The 23,647-nt window shown below is 44.1% G+C and overlaps 3 protein-coding genes across 5 annotated transcripts; 1 reads left to right on the forward strand and 2 right to left on the reverse strand.

Annotated features, from left to right (window-relative positions):
* Nucleotides 1-32: 32 nt before the first annotated feature.
* On the reverse strand, nt 33-2,256 carry LOC119126223 (transcription initiation factor TFIID subunit 4-like). The gene is made up of 5 exons (XM_037257358.1): nt 2,175-2,256; nt 1,003-1,490; nt 649-734; nt 401-584; nt 33-299 (listed from the first exon to the last, which is right to left on the reverse strand). The coding sequence occupies exons 1-5, from the start codon at nt 2,254-2,256 to the stop codon at nt 33-35; spliced, it is 1,107 nt and encodes a 368-aa protein (XP_037113253.1).
* Nucleotides 2,257-3,840: 1,584 nt separating this feature from the next.
* LOC119125480 (nitric oxide synthase interacting protein) lies at nt 3,841-14,281 on the forward strand. 3 transcript variants are annotated; one of them, XM_037256062.1, is made up of 11 exons: nt 3,858-3,907; nt 4,004-4,108; nt 9,861-9,961; nt 10,399-10,504; nt 10,664-10,745; nt 10,990-11,125; nt 11,191-11,336; nt 12,115-12,231; nt 12,396-12,466; nt 12,546-12,654; nt 13,168-14,281. In XM_037256062.1, the coding sequence occupies exons 3-11, from the start codon at nt 9,892-9,894 to the stop codon at nt 13,237-13,239; spliced, it is 909 nt and encodes a 302-aa protein (XP_037111957.1). In that variant the 5' UTR covers nt 3,858-3,907; nt 4,004-4,108; nt 9,861-9,891; the 3' UTR covers nt 13,240-14,281. The 3 variants fall into 3 exon arrangements, with proteins under 3 accessions (XP_037111955.1, XP_037111957.1, XP_037111956.1); XM_037256060.1 differs by lacking the exon at nt 4,004-4,108 and having other exon boundaries at nt 3,841-3,966; nt 9,881-9,961; XM_037256061.1 differs by lacking the exons at nt 3,858-3,907; nt 4,004-4,108 and adding an exon at nt 9,614-9,723 and having other exon boundaries at nt 9,881-9,961.
* rcn3 (reticulocalbin 3, EF-hand calcium binding domain) lies at nt 13,869-16,868 on the reverse strand. The gene is given in 10 exon segments (XM_037256130.1): nt 13,869-14,523; nt 14,747-14,794; nt 14,797-14,856; nt 14,987-15,078; nt 15,159-15,219; nt 15,331-15,503; nt 15,566-15,758; nt 15,845-15,912; nt 15,915-16,081; nt 16,777-16,868. Coding segments are annotated over 9 exon segments (951 nt in total). The 5' UTR covers nt 16,063-16,081; nt 16,777-16,868; the 3' UTR covers nt 13,869-14,415.
* Nucleotides 16,869-23,647: the final 6,779 nt, after the last annotated feature.

The following is a 23,647-nucleotide window of genomic DNA, read 5'->3' on the forward strand; positions in this document are numbered from 1 at the left end:
ATTGTACAGTGAGATTATCTGACACAACTAGTCTAAAAAGTGGACAACAACTGGTGGCAAGTGAGCGCTAAAACGAACAAACGCGTTAGAACGGAGCCGATTGGCGTCAGCATGCCGACGCCCAGCCCGGAAGCGGCGTTGAACGTCAAATCAGCTGGACGCCGCTCATCATCACTTGCCACTTGCCACACCTCCATCCAGTTGATGCTCCCAATGTCAAATTCAGGACCTGCTAAATCCAGCTGGAGCATGTCGTTGAAGTCCAGGTGGAAAGTGCCACTCCCGCACTCGATGACAATCTGGACAGCGACAAGATGGCGGCAGGCTGGGTAAGCGCTCCGACTCTTTCGACTGCGGTCAACGGGCGGCATTTTTCACGCATCTTCATTCATTCTTTCACCTTGAAGGGGAGACCGGCTCCGAAGGGGCGTCCGCGGGGAAGGTCCCCGGTCCGATTGCCGCCCCAATTGCCGCCCACTCTGTAGTTGAGGGTGAAGGTTTGGCTCTCCAAGTCCAAATCTAGTTGCAGCACCGTGGTAGCCTTCTTGCCGTTGGCGTCGCGTCCGTCCAGGTTGACCACCAGCCTGCGTGCCGCACAAATGCCGTGGTCATGCTAGTAACCTTCTTTGGGTGCCAGTGTGTTCTTACCTCTTTGCTTGGGGATTGGATCGTCCTCTGATGACAATGCTGGGGGCCACGCTGAGACCGTCCAGCACATCTTGGAATCCGCCCTTCTGCGTACACACAATAGACGACAACTGGGCTTTGGGGACAGCTCAAGTTCTTCACGGACGACGTGGACAAATATTCCTGGGGAAGTCCAATCGACCTTTGCCCATGAAGATGCAAATAGATGCCACAAGGCTATTTTGGTGCATATCTTGAACTGGACAATGCCCACTTGGATGTTTGAAGGTGCTGACAAAGGTTCATACAATGGAGGGACGACGACAAGAAGGTAGAAATGCTTTTCGGCATCGACGGGACAAATCATCAACTCACCGGGATGGCGATCATGGCGAGCAGGCACGACTCATTGGTGGAGCTCGTACACATTTGGAACTCCCCGTTGGTCGGAGGAGGGCTGGCAGGACAGGTGGCAGGCTTGGCCGTAGTGGGGCAGGGAGCAGGAGTAGGACAGATGGCGGCAGCCTTGGTGGTAGCGGCAGTGGGACAGGGAGCAGGAGTAGGACAGGTGGCAGGCTTGGCCGTAGTGGGACAGGGAGCAGGAGTAGGACAGGCGGCAGCCTTGGCCGTAGTGGGACAGATGGGGCAGGGAGCAGGAGTAGGACAGGTGGCAGGCTTGGCGGGAGGGGCACAGATGGGGCAGGGAGCAGGAGTAGGACAGGTGGCAGGCTTGGCGGGAGGGGGACAGATGGGGCAGGGAGCAGGAGTAGGACAGGTGGCAGGCTTGGCCGTAGCGGGGCAGGGAGCAGGAGCAGGAGTAGGACAGGTGGCAGCCTCGGCTGCAGTGGTGAGACTGAGAGAACCTATTTGAAAGGAGAGCGCACATTAGAAGACATTCAAATGTTGCTGTTGGGTCCCGCAAAGAGTTCAACAGTGGCCACGTTTCGAGAGATGCCTTGGACTTAATAAGCTCATCAAATGGTGAACATATTCAGGCAAAAAAAAGGAACTACACAGAAGTTATCATTTCTTGATAAACATGGCCAATTATGAAATCATCAAACGTTTCAAAGGGAGAGTTATAGGCAAAATGTGACTTCTTTTTTTTTCCTCAAGTAAATAAATATCACCTAGTCCTACATTTTTTAGTGTAGTGACAGGCGAACACTATAGTTACAAAACAGGATCTGTACTCACGAAAGGGCATCTTGCAGGTGTAGTGCCGATACTCGTCACAGCGAAAGTCATTCCATCTACCATTGGTTCTGATCACTAATTCAGTGCAGTGTTCAATTCTACCCCAGTTGTTTGGCTCATTGGCCTCCCAGAACCTGCAAGAGAAAACATTTTTGGCGCTAACTATTTCAGTGATGTTTTTCTCAAATAACAATGAGAAGTCTTTCAGAGATCTTGTTCATGAATAATGAGGTATTTTTCAGGGTTAACCATCATCATTTAAAGCAACAAGTACGCAAGAGGAACCCTTTGAGCGATTCGCCGCCCGAGGCTCACAAGATGTCGCACTTTTTCAATGGAAGGACACTCACTTGTAGGAGTAAGGGTTTCTGTCTGTCCACTGCCCCCATCCGCCAGAGGTCTCACGTCGCAGGCCAATCCAGATTCTGGCATTGTCCATGGCATTCCTGATGCTATCCGTCAGCCATCTCTACAAGAAAGACAAAGTTCAACGAGAGAGAAAGGTGAGCGAGCGAGCGAGCGAGCGAGTGAGTGACTGAGCGAGTCGTGGTACATTCTCCCGTTCGTCCAAAACGCTTGTCAGGTGGGCTCCCCGGGACACACAATCGGTCTCAGCCAGCGACCACGTATTGGTGCTTCCGAAGAAGTAACAGTGGTGGTTGTATTCCAGCCATCCGGTCGGACACCCGAGCAGCTCTGGAACAAAAACAAGAACATGATGAGAGCCACGAGAGGATTCAACCACTTTGCTTGCATATGCAGCAAGACGAAAGAAAAGGTGGCGTGCATGGCTTGTCGTCTAACAATGTCCTCAACACTTCTGTGTTCTTCCTTCATGGAGCAACTTTGATGGCTGCTTGCCTATACGGATGGGTTCCACGTGAACTATCACTTTTTTTATATACTTTAATTTTCTATATGCTTTGTAGCTTTATTTTGCACTGTCGGGCAGCTCTAATCTCTTCGTACATTGTATGATGACCATAAAAGGCATTCTCATTCTCAAATGGTGTGACAGCGATTTAGTAAGAAAAAAAGATGGCCTTTTTAGATTAAAAGAAAAACACTGGCAGCTTTCCGTACAGCAAAGGCAGAAACAGGCTTTAATGCGATCTTTCTTTACTTTGGCTTTGTAGCAATTCTTGGACAGTGAATTTTACAAATGAGTTTTCATTTCATTTCAATGTTTGCACCCTTAAAATGGCTGGGTTCAAAATTGGAGCGACCAGGAAGTTGAGGTTCCAATTTTTCATCCAAATTGGGTTGTTTTTGACCCAGTGCTTTGACGAGTTGCCCGGTATAGACATTCAATTAGATGAAGATTATTGACATGATAAATGATGATAGATTAGATGAAAACACAAACCCTCATTTGCGCAGGTCTGACACAGTGCGAGGCTAATCAAGAGCCTGACAGCGAACGACAGCACCATGTTGGGGATGGATGGATGGATGGATGGGTGGATGGATGTGGTGGGTCCAGCTCAGTCAGAAAGAAAGCAGCAGACCACTTTGGAAGATGCTGGTGGGTCGTTGGCGCCCGACGGGGTCAGTGTCAGTGGATGCTTGCTTGCTGAACTTGCTTCTCTCAAGACATGCGCGCACGCACGCAGGCACGCACGCACACCACGCTACAAAGAATGCAGTTGATGCTTTGCGCAAACTGAACATGCCTGTGTTGAGTTTGACTTTTGAAAAATAGAACAGGACGTCCGTGACGTCATTTAGAAACGTTTTTTTTCTTGTTTCTTTTGCAGTCATCTGTTGAGAACATTCATTCCAATCAAATTGTTACTTTTTTAATCAAGTTGTAATTCACTCGTTTGTATCCATCTGGGAATTCCAGGTATTTATCATGTGCTACATGAATTGTTTATATCTTCCCTAACACCGTAGCTCATAATTGCAAACATATATAAAGAAAAGTTGAAACTGTTATACAAAATAGAATTATAATAATTTGATCATTATTGCAGGATGTCAATTCTTCACTCAACGCTTCCTGTGACGACATCTGAATGCGACATAATGACGTATTAACTGCGCGATCAAGTAGCACCGGAAAACAAAATTTCTCCTGAGTGTAAGTGAACAGTCGAGTTCACAATATAAATAATCCCTTTGTTGTGGTTAGTAAGTGAATTTTTTTTTAACACAGTCGGTCATCTCTTACTATCAGTTACCGGCTGGTAGAACGTTTCGTGTTATCGACGAGCTCCGAGCCGAATGCAAGCTAAGCTAGCGCTGCAAAACATTGCAACCATCCCGGAACTTTCTGATTTTTTTAAACCAGGGGTCCCCAAACCTTTTCCAATGAGGGCCACATAACTTTTCCCTTCTCTGATGGGGGGCCGGGGTCAGTTTCTAACAGAAAAAGTGTGACAATCACAGGTGTCCCTAAATGTAATCATTTAGTGTTTTCCAGAAAACATGCTGACACTCCAGCGCACCACACATATCCAAATATTAATAACCCTTTCTGAGATCAAATAGCCCTCTCTGGGTTCTTCACAGAATAAAATAACGCGGAAAATATATAGGCCAATAACACTATTTATGAACTCGATAAAGAATCAAATAACCCTCAGTGGGTTCTTAACAGAAAGAAAGTTATGCTGTGCCGTGCACAATCCGAGGTAAAAGTTCAACTTCGCTTGAGACCCCATTCTTCCATCTCCCGGCTCATGCGTCCTATTAAACCCCGAGACGCGCCCACCATACTTGGGGCCCTGTCAGTCGTGATGCTGGCAACCTTTGCCCAGTCCAGATCCAACCGTTGCATGGTTTTACATACTTTGTCGAAAATATCCTCCCCAGTCGTAGTGCCTTTCAGGCTTTGTAGGGATGCCAGCACCTCGCACTTCTCAAAGTTTGCGGTAACTCCACGAATAAAAATAAGAAGCTCCGCGGTGTCAAGTCAAGTTTATTTGTATAGCCCTAAATCACAAGCAGTCTCAAAGGGCTTCACATAAACAATTGACAATTATTCTCAAAGCATCCCCTGATCTTAAGCTCCCAAAAGGGCAAGGAAAAACTCAAAAAAAACCTACCAGGGGGAAAAATGAGAAACCTTGAGAAGGGACCACAGATGGAAGGATCCCCCTTTCAGAACGTTTCTGCTCGCATTTGGCCTTGCAAGCTGGCGTACTTGTCTTTGTGACGGGATTCATAATGTCGGCGCAGGTTGTATTCCTTGAATACCGCCACCATCTCGACAGACGAGACAAGCAGTCTTTTCTTTGAATTGAACAAAAAAAAAAAAAGTGTGTCCACTGCGGGTTAAATACCCTGCATTCGGAATCAATTTTTCTCTTACCCAACCTTTTTGCCATTATTCCGTTCTTTCACGTTCTATGACTGGGTTATGGGTGGCCATAAGGGTAAAAACGTGCTGGGGCAAAGTGAGGTCGTAGTAGCATTTTTTTTCTCCGTCTCTGGTATTGTTTAGCATTTTTTTTCCCGTCTCTGGTATTGTTCAGGGGGCCGGGTCTAATGCGGAGGGGGGCCGTATACGGCCCGCGTGCCGTAATTTGGGGACCACTGCTCTAATGTCTTTCATGACAAGTGAAGAAAGAAAGATTCCCCAAAAGCAATTGAATTCCAGTTTTGGACAGCAAGATGGCTCCTGGAACATCATCGCACATTTGAGTGAAAGAAATCACGAGAAAGACTCAAGTCCTTTATTTCGCTTCAAACACATGTACATCAGTTGCAAAAAGTGACGCTTCCGAAAAGAACATTTGTTTTCAGTGAAAGTGTCTTCGTACGACCGCCACGCCATTTTCCACACAAGCGCCTCAATGCTGTGAAAATATTGTACAGTGAGATTATCTTACACAACTAGTCTAAAAAGCGGACAACAACTGGTGGCAAGTGAGCGCTAAAACGAACAAACGCGTTAGAACGGAGCCGATTGGCGTCAGCATGCCGACGCCCAGCCCGGAAGCGGCGTTGAACGTCAAATCAGCTGGACGCCGCTCATCACTTGCCACTTGCCACACCTCCATCCAGTTGATGCTCCCAATATCAAATTCAGGACCTGCTAAGTCCAGCTGGAGCATGTCGTTGAAGTCCAGGTGGAAAGTGCCACTCCCCCACTCGATGACAATCTGGACAGCGACAAGATGGCGGCAGGCTGGGTAAGCGCTCCGACTCTTTCGACTGCGGTCAACGGGCGGCATTTTTCACGCATCTTCATTCATTCTTTCACCTTGAAGGGGAGACCGGCTCCGAAGGGGCGTCCGCGGGGAAGGTCCCCGGTCCGATTGCCGCCCCAATTGCCGCCCACTCTGTAGTTGAGGGTGAAGGTTTGGCTCTCCAAGTCCATATCTAGTTGCAGCGCCGTGGTAGCCTTCTTGCCGTTGGCGTCGCGTCCGTCCAGGTTGACCACCAGCCTGCGTGCAGCACAAATGCCGTGGTCGCGCTAGCTGCCTTCTTTGGGTGCCAGTGTGTTCTTACCTCTTTCCTTGGGGATTGGACCGTCCTCTGATGACAATGCTGGGGGCCACGCTGAGACCGTCCAGCACATCTTGGAATCCGCCCTTCTGCGTACACACAATAGACGACAACTGGGCTTTGGGGACAGCTCAAGTTCTTCACGGACGACGTGGACAAATATTCCTGGGCAAGTCCAATCGACCTTTGCCCATGAAGATGCAAATAGATGCCACAAGGCTATTTTGGTGCATATCTTGAACTGGACAATGCCCACTTGGATGTTTGAAGGTGCTGACAAAGGTTCATACAATGGAGGGACGACGACAAGAAGGTAGAAATGCGTTTCGGCATCGACGGGACAAATCATCAACTCACCGGGATGGCGATCATGGCGAGCAGGCACGACTCATTGGTGGAGCTCGTACACATTTGGAACTCCCCGTTGGTCGGAGGAGGGCTGGCAGGACAGGTGGCAGGCTTGGCCGTAGTGGGGCAGGGAACAGGAGTAGGACAGGTGGCGGCAGCCTTGGTGGTAGCGGCAGTGGGACAGGGAGCAGGAGTAGGACAGGTGGCAGGCTTGGCCGTAGTGGGACAGGGAGCAGGAGTAGGACAGGCGGCAGCCTTGGCCGTAGTGGGACAGATGGGGCAGGGAGCAGGAGTAGGACAGGTGGCAGGCTTGGCGGGAGGGGCACAGATGGGGCAGGGAGCAGGAGTAGGACAGGTGGCAGGCTTGGCGGCAGGGGGACAGATGGGGCAGGGAGCAGGAGTAGGACAGGTGGCAGGCTTGGCCGTAGTGGGGCAGGGAGCAGGAGCAGGAGTAGGACAGGTGGCAGCCTCGGCTGCAGTGGTGGGACTGAGAGAACCTATTTGAAAGGAGAGCGCACATTAGAAGACATTCAAATGTTGCTGTTGGGTCCCGCAAAGAGTTCAACAGTGGCCACGTTTCGAGAGATGCCTTGGACTTAATAAGCTCATCAAATGGTGAACATATTCAGGCAAAAAAAAGGAACTACACAGAAGTTATCATTTCTCGATAAACATGGCCAATTATGAAATCATCAAACGTTTCAAAGGGAGAGTTATAGGCAAAATGTGACTTCTTTTTTTTCCTCAAGTAAATAAATATCACCTAGTCCTACATTTTTTTAGTGTAGTGACAGGCGAACACTATAGTTACAAAACAGGATCTGTACTCACGAAAGGGCATCTTGCAGGTGTAGTGCCGATAGTCATCACAGGGAAGGTCATTCCATTTACCATTGGCTCTGCTCATTAGTTCAGTGCAGTCTTCATATCCACCCGCGTTGTTTGGCTCACCGGTATCCCAGAACCTGCAAGAGAAAACATTTTTGGCGCTAACTATTTCAGTGATGTTTTTCTCAAATAACAATGAGAAGTCTTTCAGAGATCTTGTTCATGAATAATGAGATTTTTCAGGGTTAACCATCATCATTTAAAGCAACAAGTACGCAAGAGGAACCCTTTGAGCGATTCGCCGCCCGAGGCTCACAAGCTGTCGCACTTTTTCAATGGAAGGACACTAACGAGTAGGAGTAAGGGTTTCTGTCTGTCCACTGCCCCCATCCGCCAGAGGTCTCACGTCGCAGGCCAATCCAGATTCTGGCATTGTTCATGGCATTCCTGATGCTATCCGTCAGCCATCTCTACAAGAAAGACAAAGTTCAACGAGAGAGAAAGGTGAGCGAGTGAGTGAGTGACTGAGCGAGTCGTGGTACCCTCTCCCGGTCGTCCAAAACGCTTGTCAGGTGGGCTCCCCGGGACACACAATCGCCCTCCGCCAGCGACCACGTATTGGGCTTTCCGAAGAAGTAACAGTGGTTGTTGTATTCCAGCCATCCGGTCGGACACCCGATCAGCTCTGGAACAAAAACAAGAACATGATGAGAGCCACGAGAGGATTCAACCACTTTGCTTGCAGAGTTTTTCCTTGCCCTTTTGGGAGCTTAAGATCAGGGGATGCTTTGAGAATAATTGTCAATTTTTGTCTATGTGAAGCCCTTTGAGACTGCTTGTGATTTAGGGCTATACAAATAAACTTGACTTGACTTGACACATGCAGCAAGACGAAAGAAAAGGTGGCGTGCATGGCTTGTCGTCTAACAATGTCCTCAACACTTCTGTGTTCTTCCTTCATGGAGCAACTTTGATGGCTGCTTGCCTATACGGATGGGTTTCCACGTGAACTATCACTTTTTTAATATACTTTATTTTTCTATATGCTTTGTAGCTTTATTTTGCACTGTCGGGCAGCTCTAATCTCTTCGTACATTGTATGATGACCATAAAAGGCATTCTCATTCTCAAATGGTGTGACAGCGTTTTAGTAAAAAAAAAAAGATGGCCTTTTTAGTTTAAAAGAAAATCACTGGCAGGTTTCCGCACAGCAAGGGCAGAAACAGGCTTTAATGCAATCTTTCTTTACTTTGGCTTTGTAGCAATTTTTGGACAGTGAATTTTACAAATGAGTTTTCATTTCATTTCAATGTTTGCACCCTTAAAATGGCTGGGTTCAAAATTGGAGCGACCAGGAAGTTGAGGTTCCAATTTTTCATCCAAATTGGGTGGTTTTTGACCCAGCGCTTTGACGAGTTGCCCGGTATAGACAGATGAAGATTATTGACATGATAAATGATGATAGATTAGATGAAAACACAAACCCTCATTTGCGCAGGTCTGACACAGTGCGAGGCTAATCAAGAGCCTGACAGCGAACGACAGCACCATGTTGGGGATGGATGGATGGATGGATGGGTGGATGGATGGGTGGATGGATGTGGTGGGTCCAGCTCAGTCAGAAACAAAGCAGCAGACCACTTTGGAAGATGCTGGTGGGTCGTTGGCGCCCGACGGGGTCAGTGTCAGTGGATGCTTGCTTGCTGAACTTGCTTCTCTCAAGACATGCGCGCACGCAGGCACGCACGCACACCACGCTACAAAGAATGCAGTTGATGCTTTGCGCAAACTGAACATGCCTGTGTTGAGTTTGACTTTTGAAAAATAGAACAGGACGTCCGTGACGTCATTTAAAAACGTTTTTTTTCTTGTTTCTTTTGCAGTCATCTGTTGAGAACATTCATTCCAATCAAATTGTTACTTTTTTAATCAAGTTGTAATTCACTCGTTTGTATCCATCTGGGAATTCCAGGTATTTATCATGTGCTACATGAATTGTTTATATCTTCCCTAACACCGTAGCTCATAATTGCAAACATATATAAAGAAAAGTTGAAACTGTTATACAAAATAGAATTATAATAATTTGATCATTATTGCAGGATGTCAATTCTTCACTCAACGCTTCCTGTGACGACATCTGAATGCGACATAATGACGTATTAACTGCGCGATCAAGTAGCACCGGAAAACAACATTTCTCCTGAGTGCAAGTAAACAGTCGAGTTCACAATATAAATAATCCCTTTGTTGTGGTTAGTAAGTGAATTTTTTTTAACACAGTCTGTCATCTCTTACTATCAGTTACCGGCTGGTAGAACGTTTCGTGTTATCGACGAGCTCCGAGCCGAATGCAAGCTAAGCTAGCGCTGCAAAACATTGCAACCATCCCGGAACTTTCTGATTTTTTTTAAACGGACCTGATTAAAGGCTATAATGACTCGCCACGGAAAAAACTGCACCGCTGGAGCCGTCTATACATACCACGAGAAAAAGAAAGATACAGGTGAGAAATGTGTTACTGTTAGCGGCATCAATTGTTCCCCTCATCGAAATAGAACGCCCGTGACGAATTTAGTATTGTTGTTAGTTAGTTATGTCTTTAAAAACTAACGTTTGAACTCGAGATATAAAGCCAGGAATAAATGTCATATCTTTTTTCCGCTGCTCCCGTTAGGGGTCGCCATAGCAGTGTCTACTTTTTTTTTTTTTATTGCATACGGTTTAATACCTGGCCTGATTTGTGTTAATATTCTTTTTTTTTTTTTTTTTTTTTTCATGTTGGGTGGTAAAATACATTTTGTTCCCTGTGTGCGTGCGCGCACGTTTAGCCCATCAACAAGTGCTAATACAATAGTAGATTGTATTCCGTATGCATTGGCAGCATATAAAATCTAATCAACATTTTGTAAAGAAATTGTGTTCGGTTTTTGTCCTGCTCAGCGGCATCTGGGTACGGCACACAGAGCATTCGCCTGGGTAAAGATGCCATCAACGACTTTGACTGCTGCTGCTTATCCCTGCAACCCTGCCAGACTCCTGTGGTCACGTATGTTTCTCACCACACACATCTTATAAACAGATCATCTATTTGGCAAACCTCGATAAGAGTCTCATGGCAGTTCAATTTGGAGATGCTGCAGAGTTTCTCTTCCTGTAAACAATACAAACATGAATGTCAACATCAAATTGCTTTTGTTGTTTTCAGTCCAGATGGATTCTTGTATGAAAAACAGGCTATTCTGGAATACATTCTGCATCAGAAGACAGAAATTGCCAGGAAGATGAAGGTATTTTTCTTTTTATTCATGAACCTGACTTCGGCGTGGGCAGTGCGCACTCTTTTTTTTTTTTTAATGACAGCGTGAATTTCAAAGTGAGCGCTTGTCCCTACATAATGCACGGTGATTGACGAGCCATCAAATTCAAGGCTGTTATCTACCTTTCATCCACAGTTTGCTTGTTTTATTCCCATCAAAATGTCAATGATAAAACAAAACGTTTAGTATTGAAGTTTTCTGGATTTCCCTGTAGGCATATGAGAAGCAAAAGCAAGCTCAGAAGCATGAAAGTCATCTTGAGTCCAAGTCAGAAGAACGTGAGAAAGTGGAGAAGTTTAAAACCAGAGAGAACAGCATTGTATCCAAACCCATCAACCCTTTCATTTCTGGTACGTGTGCCGAGAGACACAGCAGTGGGACTCTAGTTTCTATTTTGAATTTGTTTTCCCTGAAGGGCAAAGCAAAGTAGGCGGGAAAATCAAGACGGACAGTCGCTCATCATCCTCCACTGATTCAGTGGCCTCCTCCAGCCAGAGTCTGCCCAGCTTCTGGGTTCCTTCTCTGACACCTGAAGCCAAGCCCACCCTTCTCAAGAAACCGGTCAGTGGCTGCTTGAAGTGAAACTTTGCTTCCGAGATTGTCTGTGTTCAAATGTACGTATGGATTGAGCATTTAAGCGTGTTCTGTTATTTCACATTATGTCTATCTTAGACCGTGTGCTAACCACTAAACTCAGCTAGCTTGCGGCTTAGATTTAGACTTGGACTCAATTTTATACACCCCTTGGGATTGCTCTCTCAGGAAATTCCGGTCCCAGTAGCTCACACTGAAACAGTATAAAAGACAACATTGCACATGAGTAACAAACAAAAAAGAGAGCAATAAATAAAGTGCAATAAAATGTTGAGCGAGAAATAAATAACCATAACAATAATAAGTCATAAATTTAAAAAAATAATAATGATTTATTCATAAATAATAATTGTCAAGCGATAAAATAGCTTGACTGTCCCTATTTCTTTCGACAACTAATACACTTGCGCCCTCTGCTGGTTGCGTCCAACCGGTGAAACCATCCACAGTTGTGCTGCAGTTGCTTCGCACATTCTCCTCACAGCTGAGAGGACTGGCCAGAGTCAAGTTTGGTACTTGGACTTTTTGACTCATCCAGTCATTGAAGTGCAGTCCCTTAAACTATGGTTGCGTCATCTGTTTGCCTTCCAATTCTATGTCATGATGACCTTTGTTTATTTAGTGGATGAGGACAAGTTGACCTGTGAGTCCAAAGCCCATCCGTGGGTCTGCATATGCAACAGTGAGCATAGAAATAATGACGTTTTCACAAACTCTCGTTTCGTCTTTCCTATCATCTTGTCAGAGTAAGGCTGTGTTGTGTCCGATGTCAGGACGACCTATCAAGATGAACGAGCTCATCACAGTGCGCTTCACCGCGGTAGACCCGAGTCTGGACCGAGTGGCCCTCATCAACCGCCAGGTTGGTCTATCAGGAAGAGTTATACGCTTGAGATACAGCAAAGGAGCATTTTGTCACAATTTAAAGCAATTCCCGAGTGTCTGATGAATAAGAACAAGAATTAACAACACATATTCCATCCCGAGATTTGTCGCGGTCCCAACAATCTGATTCTACTCTTACAGGACAGATATGTCTGCGCAGTGACCAAAGACATCCTGGGCAACAGCGTCCCCTGTGCTGTCCTGCGGCCTTCGTGAGTGGTCGAGCCAGCGCTGGTGTTTTCACTGCGGGGAAGGATTCTGATTTTACACTGCTTTCCGGGTTGTGTTCAGGGGGTGTGTGGTGACACAGGAGTGTGTGGAGAAGCTCATCAAGATGGACATGACGGATCCCGTGAGTGGAGACAAACTCTCTGACAAAGACATCATACCACTGCAGAGGGTATGTATGTATGTATGTATGTATGTATATAGAGTCAACACGTAAGCCAACAACAAAATGTCCCTAGTATGCGCCCATATTTCAAAGTGGCAAGAGCATCGTGAAATGGAAAAGTGGCAAAAAAATGATTTGCTTGCCCTCTTTTATACATAACACAATATTGAGTAAGACTTTGTTGATTTGACAGCCGTTCCTTTGTTTTCCTACCCGACCCGTTTTAAGACCGATCCGGTTGCGAGGCCCTCATGGTTCTTGGTGAGCAGCGAAACTGATCTTGCATAGATGTCTTTTTTTATTTTTATTATTATCTAAAATTCTCAAAATCTAGATTATTATTGATTGCTTATTCTGAGCATGAATATAGTCGGATTTTTTTTTTGTTTTTTTTTAAAAAGAGCTATATATAGCCACTAATTTTGCCATCGAATAATATCATTTTAATGGTGACATAGGCGACCCCAACCATTGACAGTGTGAAGATGATCTTGATTTGGTGGTTCTTTTGTTTGACAGGGAGGAACGGGCTTTGCGGGTGCTGGTATAGAGCTCAAGGCCAAAGAAGCTCGTCCAGTCATGCAAGTGTGAAACATAATGATGGTCTGCCTGTATTATGCTCTCAAAAAAATTTTGGGGGGATATATTTGTAATTACGGTAAGCCAAAATATGACATTTTCTTTCTTATTAGATATGATAGCTTGGCCATGTTTGTACTTTTGTGGTCATTTTGAAGAGGTTAAGGAAAGGGGGAAAAAAGTCACTTTTGTGTCTGTCATTCTGTTCTACAGTATTTACCGTGTATTGTTCATATCATTTGAAAAGCCGTGTTAGTTTTCATTTTCCTGAATGTATTTGAATTGAGAAACATTTTTAAGGCACAGGAAAAAAAACAGTCAATCTTAGTCTGTGGTATTGATATTCACAATTCATCATGGCCGTCAACCTCCATGGCTCCATAATCTGTGATGGTGCTGATCTTGATGAAGTCGAGTTTATCTAGCATCTCTGATAATGACACAAATCCATCCTGACACGCACAAGGTAGAAAACAAAAGCAACAGTAAAAGGAAAGAAGTGGTTCAGATCAGAAGAAAGGTCCTTCATTGGGAAAATGCTGAGTTACTTATTTTAGCAAGTGCAAGGATCAAAAATACCTTCTTTACTGAGTACATAGTGGCGGACGAGTATTCATTGCAGGATTAAATAAAACAACATGTACAAAAGTTCATTTATTTGTCCAATCTGCAGTCAATAACTTTTTTATTACAAATTTCTTTTAGTTGCCTGTAGTAGGCAATGTTGAAATTCTTCTGACCTTAGCAAATGAATTAAAACTCAATACTACTGCTAAAATATTTGGCTTGAAACATTAATAAAAATGGATTTCCATACATGGGATGGCCGACATTAAGTACGCAGTGAAAATATTTCAAGTACAATGAAGTGCTCAGTGGAGTGTATGGTTTCTGATGATTCAGAATTGTCGTGACCACGTTTCTAGGCTCGAACTCAAAATACAGTTTCGGTTTAATATCAGTGCACGTGGGACGATATCCACAGTTTTAGCCAACACTTCTTAATTGAAATATATTTGGACTGTGTTTAATAATGCTGTGTGGGCATTAAAAAAATCACCTGTAACCACATACACAGTATGTGAATGCATGTGGAATAGTTTCTGCAAGTGATACTTGTGTACTGGTGTGACAGCCATCTCACACACACACGCGAGCAATAATATTAAGAACGTGACAGCTCATCAATCAAAGTTCGTCGTGACTCTTTGTTAAATCTTCTCCATAATTGGTGGCCTGGCTGCCCACAAACATGTTCCAGTTGGCCAGGATTTCCTGCTTGTTTATTTTCTCGTCCTGACGATTGCGTCCGACATTGGCGTGATTGACAGAAGGAGATGGAGACGTGTGTGAAGTCATGGAAAATATGAGAGAGAGGTTAAGACAGAAGAGAGAAGACAATTAGTGTCAATTAAAATTGAATTAAATCATAATTATGGCAGTGTTGATGTATTTTCATCTCCCTCCCTGACACCTCTGCCAGACTTGCCAAAAGTGTAGTTGTGTGCGGGAGCAATACCTTGTTGGTGTCTGTCTCGTGGATCAAATGTTTGGCTTCATTGTCGGCGCGTGGTCGACTTCTCCAGGCAAAATCCAGTGGGCCACCTCACTGAAGTCCATGTGACCATCCTGTGTGATACATGATGTTAGCATGACAGAGACGCCGTTATAGTAACGTAAGAGAAATTGGGAGCTGCTGCACCTAAAATCTTTATTTTGGATTCAAACAACAAAATAGATAACACATACAGTCTCTTACCTTGTTGGCATCCCTGAAATCTGTGAAATGTTTCTTCTCAGTTTGGACCCATTCAGGCTCACTCTCCCCATCCTCTGGTGCGTACATGTCACCTATGGGCATATTACACTCCAAATGATTACACTCCGAATTGGGTGTAAGTGGTTTAAAAGTAAAAACGCAGGTCACTTACCGATGTATTCATGCAAGCTGATCTTGCCGTCGCCATTTTTATCAATGTCCTCGATTGTTTCCTAAAAGAAAAATGCTTGCGGCAATATTACTTTCGTAATCCAACACAACTGGGTACAAGAAGAAATATCAAATGTTCTTTTCCATGTACTGTATCAGTTCTAAGTCTGTACCTGTACGACCAAATCTTTCATGTAATCAAACTCCTCCGGATGGAGGAAGGCGGTGAACTCCTCGCGCGTGGCGATCCCGTCGCCGTCACGGTCGGCCATCTTGAAGCGTCTTTCGTCTCGGGCGAGCATTGATTTGTAGGTGGCTTTGTCATCCACGTCGTCAAACTCTTCATCTGACAAGATAGACAAACAAATGTCAGATATTTCGACGGATGCTTTGACCCAATCCACTTACCGATGTAGTATCCGTAGGTGGTGTTCTTGTATTCCCCCCAGGCAATTTTGTCATCTTGGTTGCTGTCATAATCCCTCCAGTGTTTGTTGACGTTCTCTTCGATGTACCTCCTCTGTCTGTGTTTGATCCAATAATGAAGCTCTGCGTGGTTGATTAAGCCATCCTTGTCTGTGTCAATGCGGTCCACAATTTCCTGTAGGGGGAAAAGAAAGATGGCATCATGTTGAAAGTAGTCATTCTTTTTTGTTTTGATGACAGTCATGCTGACATAAGCAGAACCTACGCCAGTCTGTCTTTACTCTCTTCAGGGGTCAGCTGGTCAAAGGTCTTTGCCTCCTCTTTCCCAGGAAGGCCTCGTGGTCGTACTGAAAGTTGTGAGCGTCATCGTGGGCGTGGTCGCTCAGGTCGGCGCGGTGATGGACGCGTTTCTCCTGAGCGGGGACGGCAAAGGTGGCGGCAGCCAGGAGGTAGAAGGATGCTAGCGACTGTAGCAGCATTTTGATGACCTATCGGCAGCTGAGGATGGAAATAGTGATCATATATATTATAAAGATATTTCAAAGTAGCTCTCCAAAGGAATTTTACAACAAGAGAATGCTAATGTCATTCAAAAACTGACCATGATTAACTTTACAGTTCTTGTGTGGAACTCCACGGATTGCAGTGCACGATGTTTGAAAAAATCGGAAAACATTCACCTAAAAGCATGGCAGACACAACTAAAAATGATTTGCACCTCAGTTGGGAACATTGAGTTGTTGCAAGAGGAGGGACACACCCAAATCAATAGTGTCAAAGTCAGGGGGAAAAAAGTTAGAGGGCATAGACATCAAACTTGACCAGGACGTTAGTTTTGCTTACGTTACTCAACTACATCCATTCAAACGCAAGGTGAACTAGTCTGTTAAAGTTAAAAAAAGAAAAAAGTTTGGTAAAGATTACCTTTTTTTCCTGCATAAGGACAAAAATGTAAACTAACATTTAAAAAAAAAATTGCATGTAATGTTTTTTAAAACGAATCAGAAAGTTCGAAAAGCATTCCCATCCTCTTTTATGGCTCGTGTATCTTTTGCCTCCCATCACTGCGAACTTTGTCACTTGAGCAATGCAAAAAGCATACGATGCACGTTTGAATACTAAAAACAAGACCATTTTCGGGTATTAGAGGTTTACCTTTTAAACCTAAAGATAATGTTGCTAAAATAACTTACCACGTTCTTGCACGTTGCTCGCGACCCCTCAGTGAAGTTTGACGCACAGGAGAATCTCTGGACGCGTTGGCACTCTGTACCTTTAAATAACACTGTCAAAGGGGCGGGCTTTGTTGGTTGAGTAACCAATGAAAACAGGCCGAATGAGGTTTTTAAACCAATCACATTGAGACATAAATTCAGCTCATTCTTATTGGTTGTGAACCGCCACGTAGTCACGCGAACGAGAACTGCCTGAGATTTGCTGCTGCACCATTTATTCAAGGTTACCTTTATTCTGTGGGACACGCAACAAAAGTGACGAAACACAGGAAACGTCAGTGAAATCACGGTGTATATGCAAGACAAGTGAGGAGTCAAGCAATGTCTTTTTTTGCATTATTACATATACAATTGTGCAAAATACGTTACAACTCGCAGGACAGACATTGTTAAATTAATTCTAATAAGAAATTGAGTGGGTAGAGGACCGAGTTCGAGTTTTGCATATTCGTCTGCATAGTTTCCAAATGTTACACGAACCCTCCTCTCCTGTACTCAAAATCAAAACTATTCCATTCGGCCAACTTGGTGCAGACTTTCCAAAAGTCTTAAGCGTGGTCATATGAAGAAAAACAAATGCAATGGGGAAAGTGGTATCCCTTATCAAGTGTCAACTGAGACCGCTCGGATGTTGTAACTTAGAAAAATATGTGAGTTGCTGTTGTCGACACTACCGTGTGTTTACTTGATTTTTTTTTTTTTGTCTGGTGTATTGTGAGTAGTGTTGGCTCGTGAGTGAACGATTCGATCAAAAGAACAAATTCTTTTCAGTGAACGAGAGTGAACTTTTTTCATTTCATATGACTTCAACCAGTAGGTGTCGGTCATGCGCATTGAAGCTGGTGCCACCTCGCCGTAAAACAAAACGAAGAAGAAAATGACGTCACTTCCCGTTCACGAACGAGTCGTGAATTGCATTTCCCGTTTACCAACTGAACGGAGCTGTGAGTGAACGAGTCAGTCAGTGATTTGCATTTCCAGTTCATCGCGAGAACGGATCAGTGACGGAACGAATCCTGACTTTCCCGTTCGCGAACGAGTTGAGAACGGGTGAACTGCCTTCCTTCCCCCCGTGCATCAACGGATCAGTCACTGAACGTGTTGCGTCTCCTGGCATGAACTATGTAAGCCAGAATGTCGATTTACGAGTTGCCAAGGAAAGAAAGAACCACTCACTGAAACACCACTTCTTTTAGGCACGTTTTCTCCAAGCTAACGGCTAACTTTATTGCATGAACGGATGCGCCGTTATGCAACAACGCTGCAACAATGCTTCTCTTTGGGTCATCTTTATAACACTTAAAATAACGTGTATGCATATATACGCCTAAATATTGTTATCCAATATATCTACTGCAATTTCACATTAGATTGCTGGTTTGAAATGTACTTTTATTATTATTATTTTAATAAACATTAAAACCTGTTAAAACTTGTCTGGTGTTTTATTCCTTGTTTTTATTTTTTTGGGCATGAAAATCTGACATTTGGTTAACTGCTTTATATGACAATATGTATATGTGTTTTACGTTGTGTAATATGTGTTGGTGTCCCCCAAAATAAAGAGCAAGTATCTAATACACATTCTTGACACGTACAAAAAATGCATAAAGTTATTAGGTACACCTGAAAATGGTGGTGTACCTAATGGAGTGTCCGTGTGACGTCACAGATCAAGGTTGGGGTGAGGGTGGGTGTGGCATTTTTCACTTTCAGTTCAGCTTTGGCCATGATTTTTCCCTAATGACGTGGCCTGTTATTAGGTACACTTGAAAACGGTGGCGTACCTAATGAAGTGTCCGAGTGACGTCACAGATCAAACAGCCAATCAGAAAGTGGGGGTGAGGGCGGGTGTGGCACTTTTCACTTTCAGTTAAGCTTTGGCCATGATTTTTCCCTAATGAACTGGCCTTTTATGAGATACACCTAAAAATGGCGGTGTACCTAATGAAGTGTCCAAGTGATGTCACAGATCAAACAGCCAATCAGAAAGTGGGGGTGAGGGCGGGTGTGGCACTTTTCACTTAAACCAGGGGTGTCGACCTCCAGTCCTCGAGGGGCCGCGTTCCAATATGTTTTCCAAGTGACCCTCGTTAAACACACCTGCGTGAAAAGTTTTAGCTCTTTTCACGTTTTGCAGGAGCTAAAACTTTTCACGCAGGTGCACTTAACGAGGGAATCACACGGACACTCCATTAGGTACACCGCCATTTCCAAGTGTACCTAATAACAGGCCACTTTATTAGGGAATATCATGGTCAAAGGTCACAGGTGTCAAGCTCTAGTCCTCAGGGCCGCGTTCCAACATGTTTTCCAAGGGACCCTCGTTAAGCGCACCTGCGTGAAAAGTTTTAGCTCCTGCAGAACGTGAAAGGAGCTAAAAGTTTTCACGCAGGTGCGCTTAACGAGGGAATCACACGGACACTCCATTAGGTACACCGCCATTTCCAAGTGTACCTAATAACAGGCCACTTTATTAGGGAAATATCATGGTCAAAGGTCACAGGTGTCAAGCTCTAGTCCTCAGGGCCGCGTTCCAACATGTTTTCCAAGGGACCCTCGTTAAGCGCACCTGCGCGAAAAGTTTTAGCTCCTTTCACGTTCCGCAGGAGCTAAAACTTTTCACGCAGGTGCGCTTAACGAGGGAATCACACGGACACTCCATTAGGTACACCGCCATTTCCAAGTGTACCTAATAACAGGCCACTTTATTAGGGAAATATCATGGTCAAAGGTCACAGGTGTCAAGCTCTAGTCCTCGGGGCCGCGTTCCAACATGTTTTCCAAGTGACCCTCGTTAAGCGCACCTGCGTGAAATGTTTTAGCTTCTTTCACGTTCCGCAGGAGCTAAAACTTTTCACGCAGCTGCGCTTAACGAGGGAATCACACGGACACTCCATTAGGTACACCGCCATTTTCAAGTGTACCTAATAACAGGCCACTTTATTAGGGAAATATCATGGTCAAAGGTCACAGGTGTCAAGCTCTGGTCCTCGGGGCCGCGTTCCAATATGTTTTTCAAGTTACCCTCGTTAAGTGCACCTGCGTGAAAACTTTTAGCTCCTGCTGAACGTGAAAGGAGCTAAAAGTTTTCACGCAGGTGCACTTAACGAGGGAATCACACAGACACTCCATTAGGTACACCGCCATTTTCAAGTGGACCTAATAACAGGCCACTTTATTAGGGAAATATCATGGTCAAAGGTCACAGGTGTCAAGCTCTGGTCCTCCGGGCCGCATTCCAACATGATTTTCGATTTATTTTTTTTTTTTTTTTTTTTTAAGTGTCCATGAGGTGTACCTAATCACAGGCCACTTCATTAGGGAAAAACCTTAAGTGAAGGTGAAAAGTGCCACACCCGCCCTCACCCCCACTTTCTGATTGGCTGTTTGATCTGTGACGTCATTCGGACACTCCATTAGGTACACCGCCATGTTCATGCGAAGATTCACGACTGAGTGACATATAGCGTTGCTGCTATGCCAGCCGACACACGTTATGCCGACATTGATGTTTTAATTTTGTATTTGTTGGATTGTAGTTGATGGTGTTATTATACCAAATGTGTTTGTGTTTGAATAAAAGGTTGAAAAAAAATCCTTTATGCCGATATTTGTTATTTTGGGAGACACCAACTCCTATAAGAACGTAAAACACATATTGTCATATAAAGCAGATAACCAAATGTCAGATTTTTATGTTTTAATTGGCGAATATAAAAACAAGGAATAAAACACCAGACAAGTTTTAACATATTTATTTAATAATAATCATAAAAGTACATTTCAAACCAGCAATCTAATGTGAAATTGCAGTAGAATATAAAAACAAGGAATAAAACACCAGACAAGTTTTAACATAAATGTTTATTTAATAATAATAATAATATTAAAAGTAAATTTCAAACCAGCAATCAAATGTGAAATTGCAGTAGATATATTGGATAACAATATTTAGGCGTATATAACGGAGCATCCCTTCATGCAATAACGTTAGCCGTTAGCTTGGAGAAATAAAAGAAGTGGTGTTTCAGCGAGTGGTTCTTTCTTTCCTTGGCAAATCGTAAATCGACATTCTGGCTTACATAGTTGACGCCAGGAGGGAGACGCAACACGTTCACTGACTGATCCGTTGATGCAGTTTACCCATCAACTCGTTCGCGAACGGGAAAGTCAGGATTCGTTCCCTCGCTGATCCGTTCTCGCGATGAACTGGAAATGCAATTCACTCGCTCACTCACTGACTCGCTCGACTGGTCTGCCATCATACATGATTAGGATGACAACATTTAATTTGATTGCACCTCATCTTAGTCAAAATATGAAGTTGAGTCCTTTTAGTCAATTTCTTGTGACATTACTCAGACTGAGGCTGAATCTGTGCCTTCAGTACTTGGCTTACACATATAATGTTTCCACTGCTAGTATTTCCAGGAGTTTCAGAAATGTAATCCATGTCATGCATAGTATACTGGTTCCAATGCTAGTGGTTTGGCCTGAGCGTGAGCAGCTTAGACTTCTTGAACCGCAGATATCTGAAAAACATTTGAAGAAAAATTGTTTTCACTATGATTAGATTATTTGTAACAGGTTGGAGAACAATAAATTATTTATGATATAGATATTAATTACCAAGTGCGAAAAAAATACAAACCTGCTCTCTGGTAGTGGAATGTAACTTTTCCAGCTCTGACCGGCATTTTAGTGCAAGTTCATCTGGGCTGAGTTTCATGTTGCCAGAATCGTACAGCTGTGAGAGAGGTACAGGAAGCTTTCGCTTCACTGCCCTTGGCACAAAGTTGTCAGCATAGTCAGGGACAATACTCAAAATTGCTGGTCTTCCACCGCATTCAGACAAAGCCTTGTAAAAGGCAGCTTTCTGCTCTTCAGTTGGTGGAGGAACATTCAGCAGTTTTCTCGCAGCACTTTCCTCAAGAGTTGAAACTTCTGACTTTCGTTTCTGGGCTGGACGGGCAAAATCGATCCTTCAGCATATTCTATGTGCGATGCTGATGGTTTCAGCCACTGACAAGGTAGTGATGTGCATGAAGTGGCCGTCTTCATACGTATTCATGTCTCCAGGGGGAACAGGGATGCTGCTGAATGTGAACATGTTTCACCCAATCCAGCCATGCAGGTACAGTGGCAGCACAGGATCGGACCATCTTTCGCTATTGCTACCCAAGGTCTGAGTGGAGGATCATTCATCCGTTGAGAGTGTTTTACCTGAAACAGATAATATGACATACCTTATATTAGTATCAGTCCGTAATTTGGATATAATATACAAGGCTAGACCTCTTACTGTCCATTTATGCATATTTTACCTGGCATTTGGTAAATTTTCTCATGAATCATTCATTTTTGAACAAGAGGCCTTTTGTAATAAAAAAAAAAGCTTATCAATGTGAGTTTTCATTAGAATCACTTCAGTAGTTTTTTCACAACCACACTGTTACTGCCACGTGCGTGCCTTTTCCTTACCTTGGTCATGAGAAGAAATCGATTCTTGTTTGGAATCTGCCATATCAGCCCATCATGCACAAAACCTGCTGTAAAATACTTGTAGGCATCCAGACTCTTGTATGCCTTAAGGTCCTTTCCAGTGTACGGAGATGGTGAATCGACGAGGTAATTATAAATATCTGGATATGAGAGTTCAGGCAGGTCGGCTGTTGCAAAATGCTCAGGCGATTTTAGCATGCTTCTCGGTAAAAGATACGGATCCGTTGTGCCAACAAGGTTCAACTTCTCTCTGTAACGTTTCTTGGATTCTTCATCCAAATGCCCAACTTCGTTGGATAGCAAATCAGCCATAATTCGGATGAAATCGGTGAAAACGTAGCGCAGAAATCAGACAATCTATACAAACACGTAGGAACGAACTGACGAGTTGACCGCCAAGATGGCAGCATAACACAAAATCACGTGATAAAACCACGTGACTGCAAAGCCTCTATAGGGTTTCTAACTAGGCTTTCAAAACTAGGGTTAGGGTTTCCGACCAGGGTTTCCAAGGAGTTTTGCCATTGCTAATTAGGGTTTCAAACTGGGGTTAGGGTTTCCGACTAGGGTTTTAAACCAAGGTTAGGGTTACAAACTAGGTTTTAAAGCTAGGCTTAAGGTTTCCAACGAGGCTTTCAAACTACTTTTAGGGTTTCTAAGATTAGGGTTTCTAACTAGGCTTTCAAAACTAGGGTTAGGGTTTTCGACTAGGGTTTCCAAAATTAGGGTTAGGATTAGGGTTGGGGTTAGGGTTTCTAACGAGGCTTTCAAAACTAGGGTTAGGGTTAGAGTTAGAGTTAGAGTTAGGGTTAGGGTTAGGGTTAGAGTTAGAGTTAGAGTTAGAGTTAGGGTTAGGGTTAGGGTTAGGGTTACTAACTAGGCTTTCGAAACTAGAGTTAGGGTTTCTAACTAGGCTTTCAAAACTAGGGTTAGGGTTTCCGACTAGGGTTTCCAAGGAGTTTTGCCATCGCTAATTAGGGTTTCAAACTAGGCTCAGGGTTTCCGACTAGGGTTTTAAATTAAGGTTAGGGTTTCAAACTAGGTTTTAAAGCTAGGGTTAGGGTTTCCAACGAGGGTTTCAAACTACTTTTAGGGTTTCTAAGATTGGGGTTTCTAACTAGGCTTTCAAAACTAGGGTTAGGGTTTTCGACTAGGGTTTCCAAATTTAGGGTTAGGGTTAGGATTAGGGTTGGGGTTAGGGTTTTTAACTAGGCTTTCAAAACTGGGGTTAGGGTTAGAGTTAGAGTTAGAGTTAGAGTTAGAGTTAGAGTTAGGGTTAGGGTTAGAGTTAGAGTTAGAGTTAGAGTTAGAGTTAGGGTTAGGG

Source organism: Syngnathus acus, chromosome 8 (genome assembly GCF_901709675.1).
Source record: "Syngnathus acus chromosome 8, fSynAcu1.2, whole genome shotgun sequence".
Taxonomy (NCBI): domain Eukaryota; kingdom Metazoa; phylum Chordata; class Actinopteri; order Syngnathiformes; family Syngnathidae; genus Syngnathus; species Syngnathus acus.

What these genes read in the sequence shown, in the direction of transcription:
- LOC119126223 (XM_037257358.1), bottom strand. Translation starts at nt 2,256, where the DNA reads ATGCCAGAATCTGGATTGGCCTGCGACGTGAGACCTCTGGCGGATGGG. An exon ending in AGAAACCCTTACTCCTACAA is followed by an intron (nt 1,491 to 2,174) that starts GTGAGTGTCCTT and finishes CCTTTCAAATAG; the next exon opens with GTTCTCTCAGTCTCACCACT. An exon ending in TCCAATCCCCAAGCAAAGAG is followed by an intron (nt 585 to 648) that starts GTAAGAACACAC and finishes TGCGGCACGCAG; the next exon opens with GCTGGTGGTCAACCTGGACG.
- LOC119125480 (XM_037256060.1), top strand. Translation starts at nt 9,892, where the DNA reads ATGACTCGCCACGGAAAAAACTGCACCGCTGGAGCCGTCTATACATAC. An exon ending in CGAGAAAAAGAAAGATACAG is followed by an intron (nt 9,962 to 10,398) that starts GTGAGAAATGTG and finishes TGTCCTGCTCAG; the next exon opens with CGGCATCTGGGTACGGCACA. An exon ending in TGTGCTGTCCTGCGGCCTTC is followed by an intron (nt 12,467 to 12,545) that starts GTGAGTGGTCGA and finishes GGTTGTGTTCAG; the next exon opens with GGGGTGTGTGGTGACACAGG.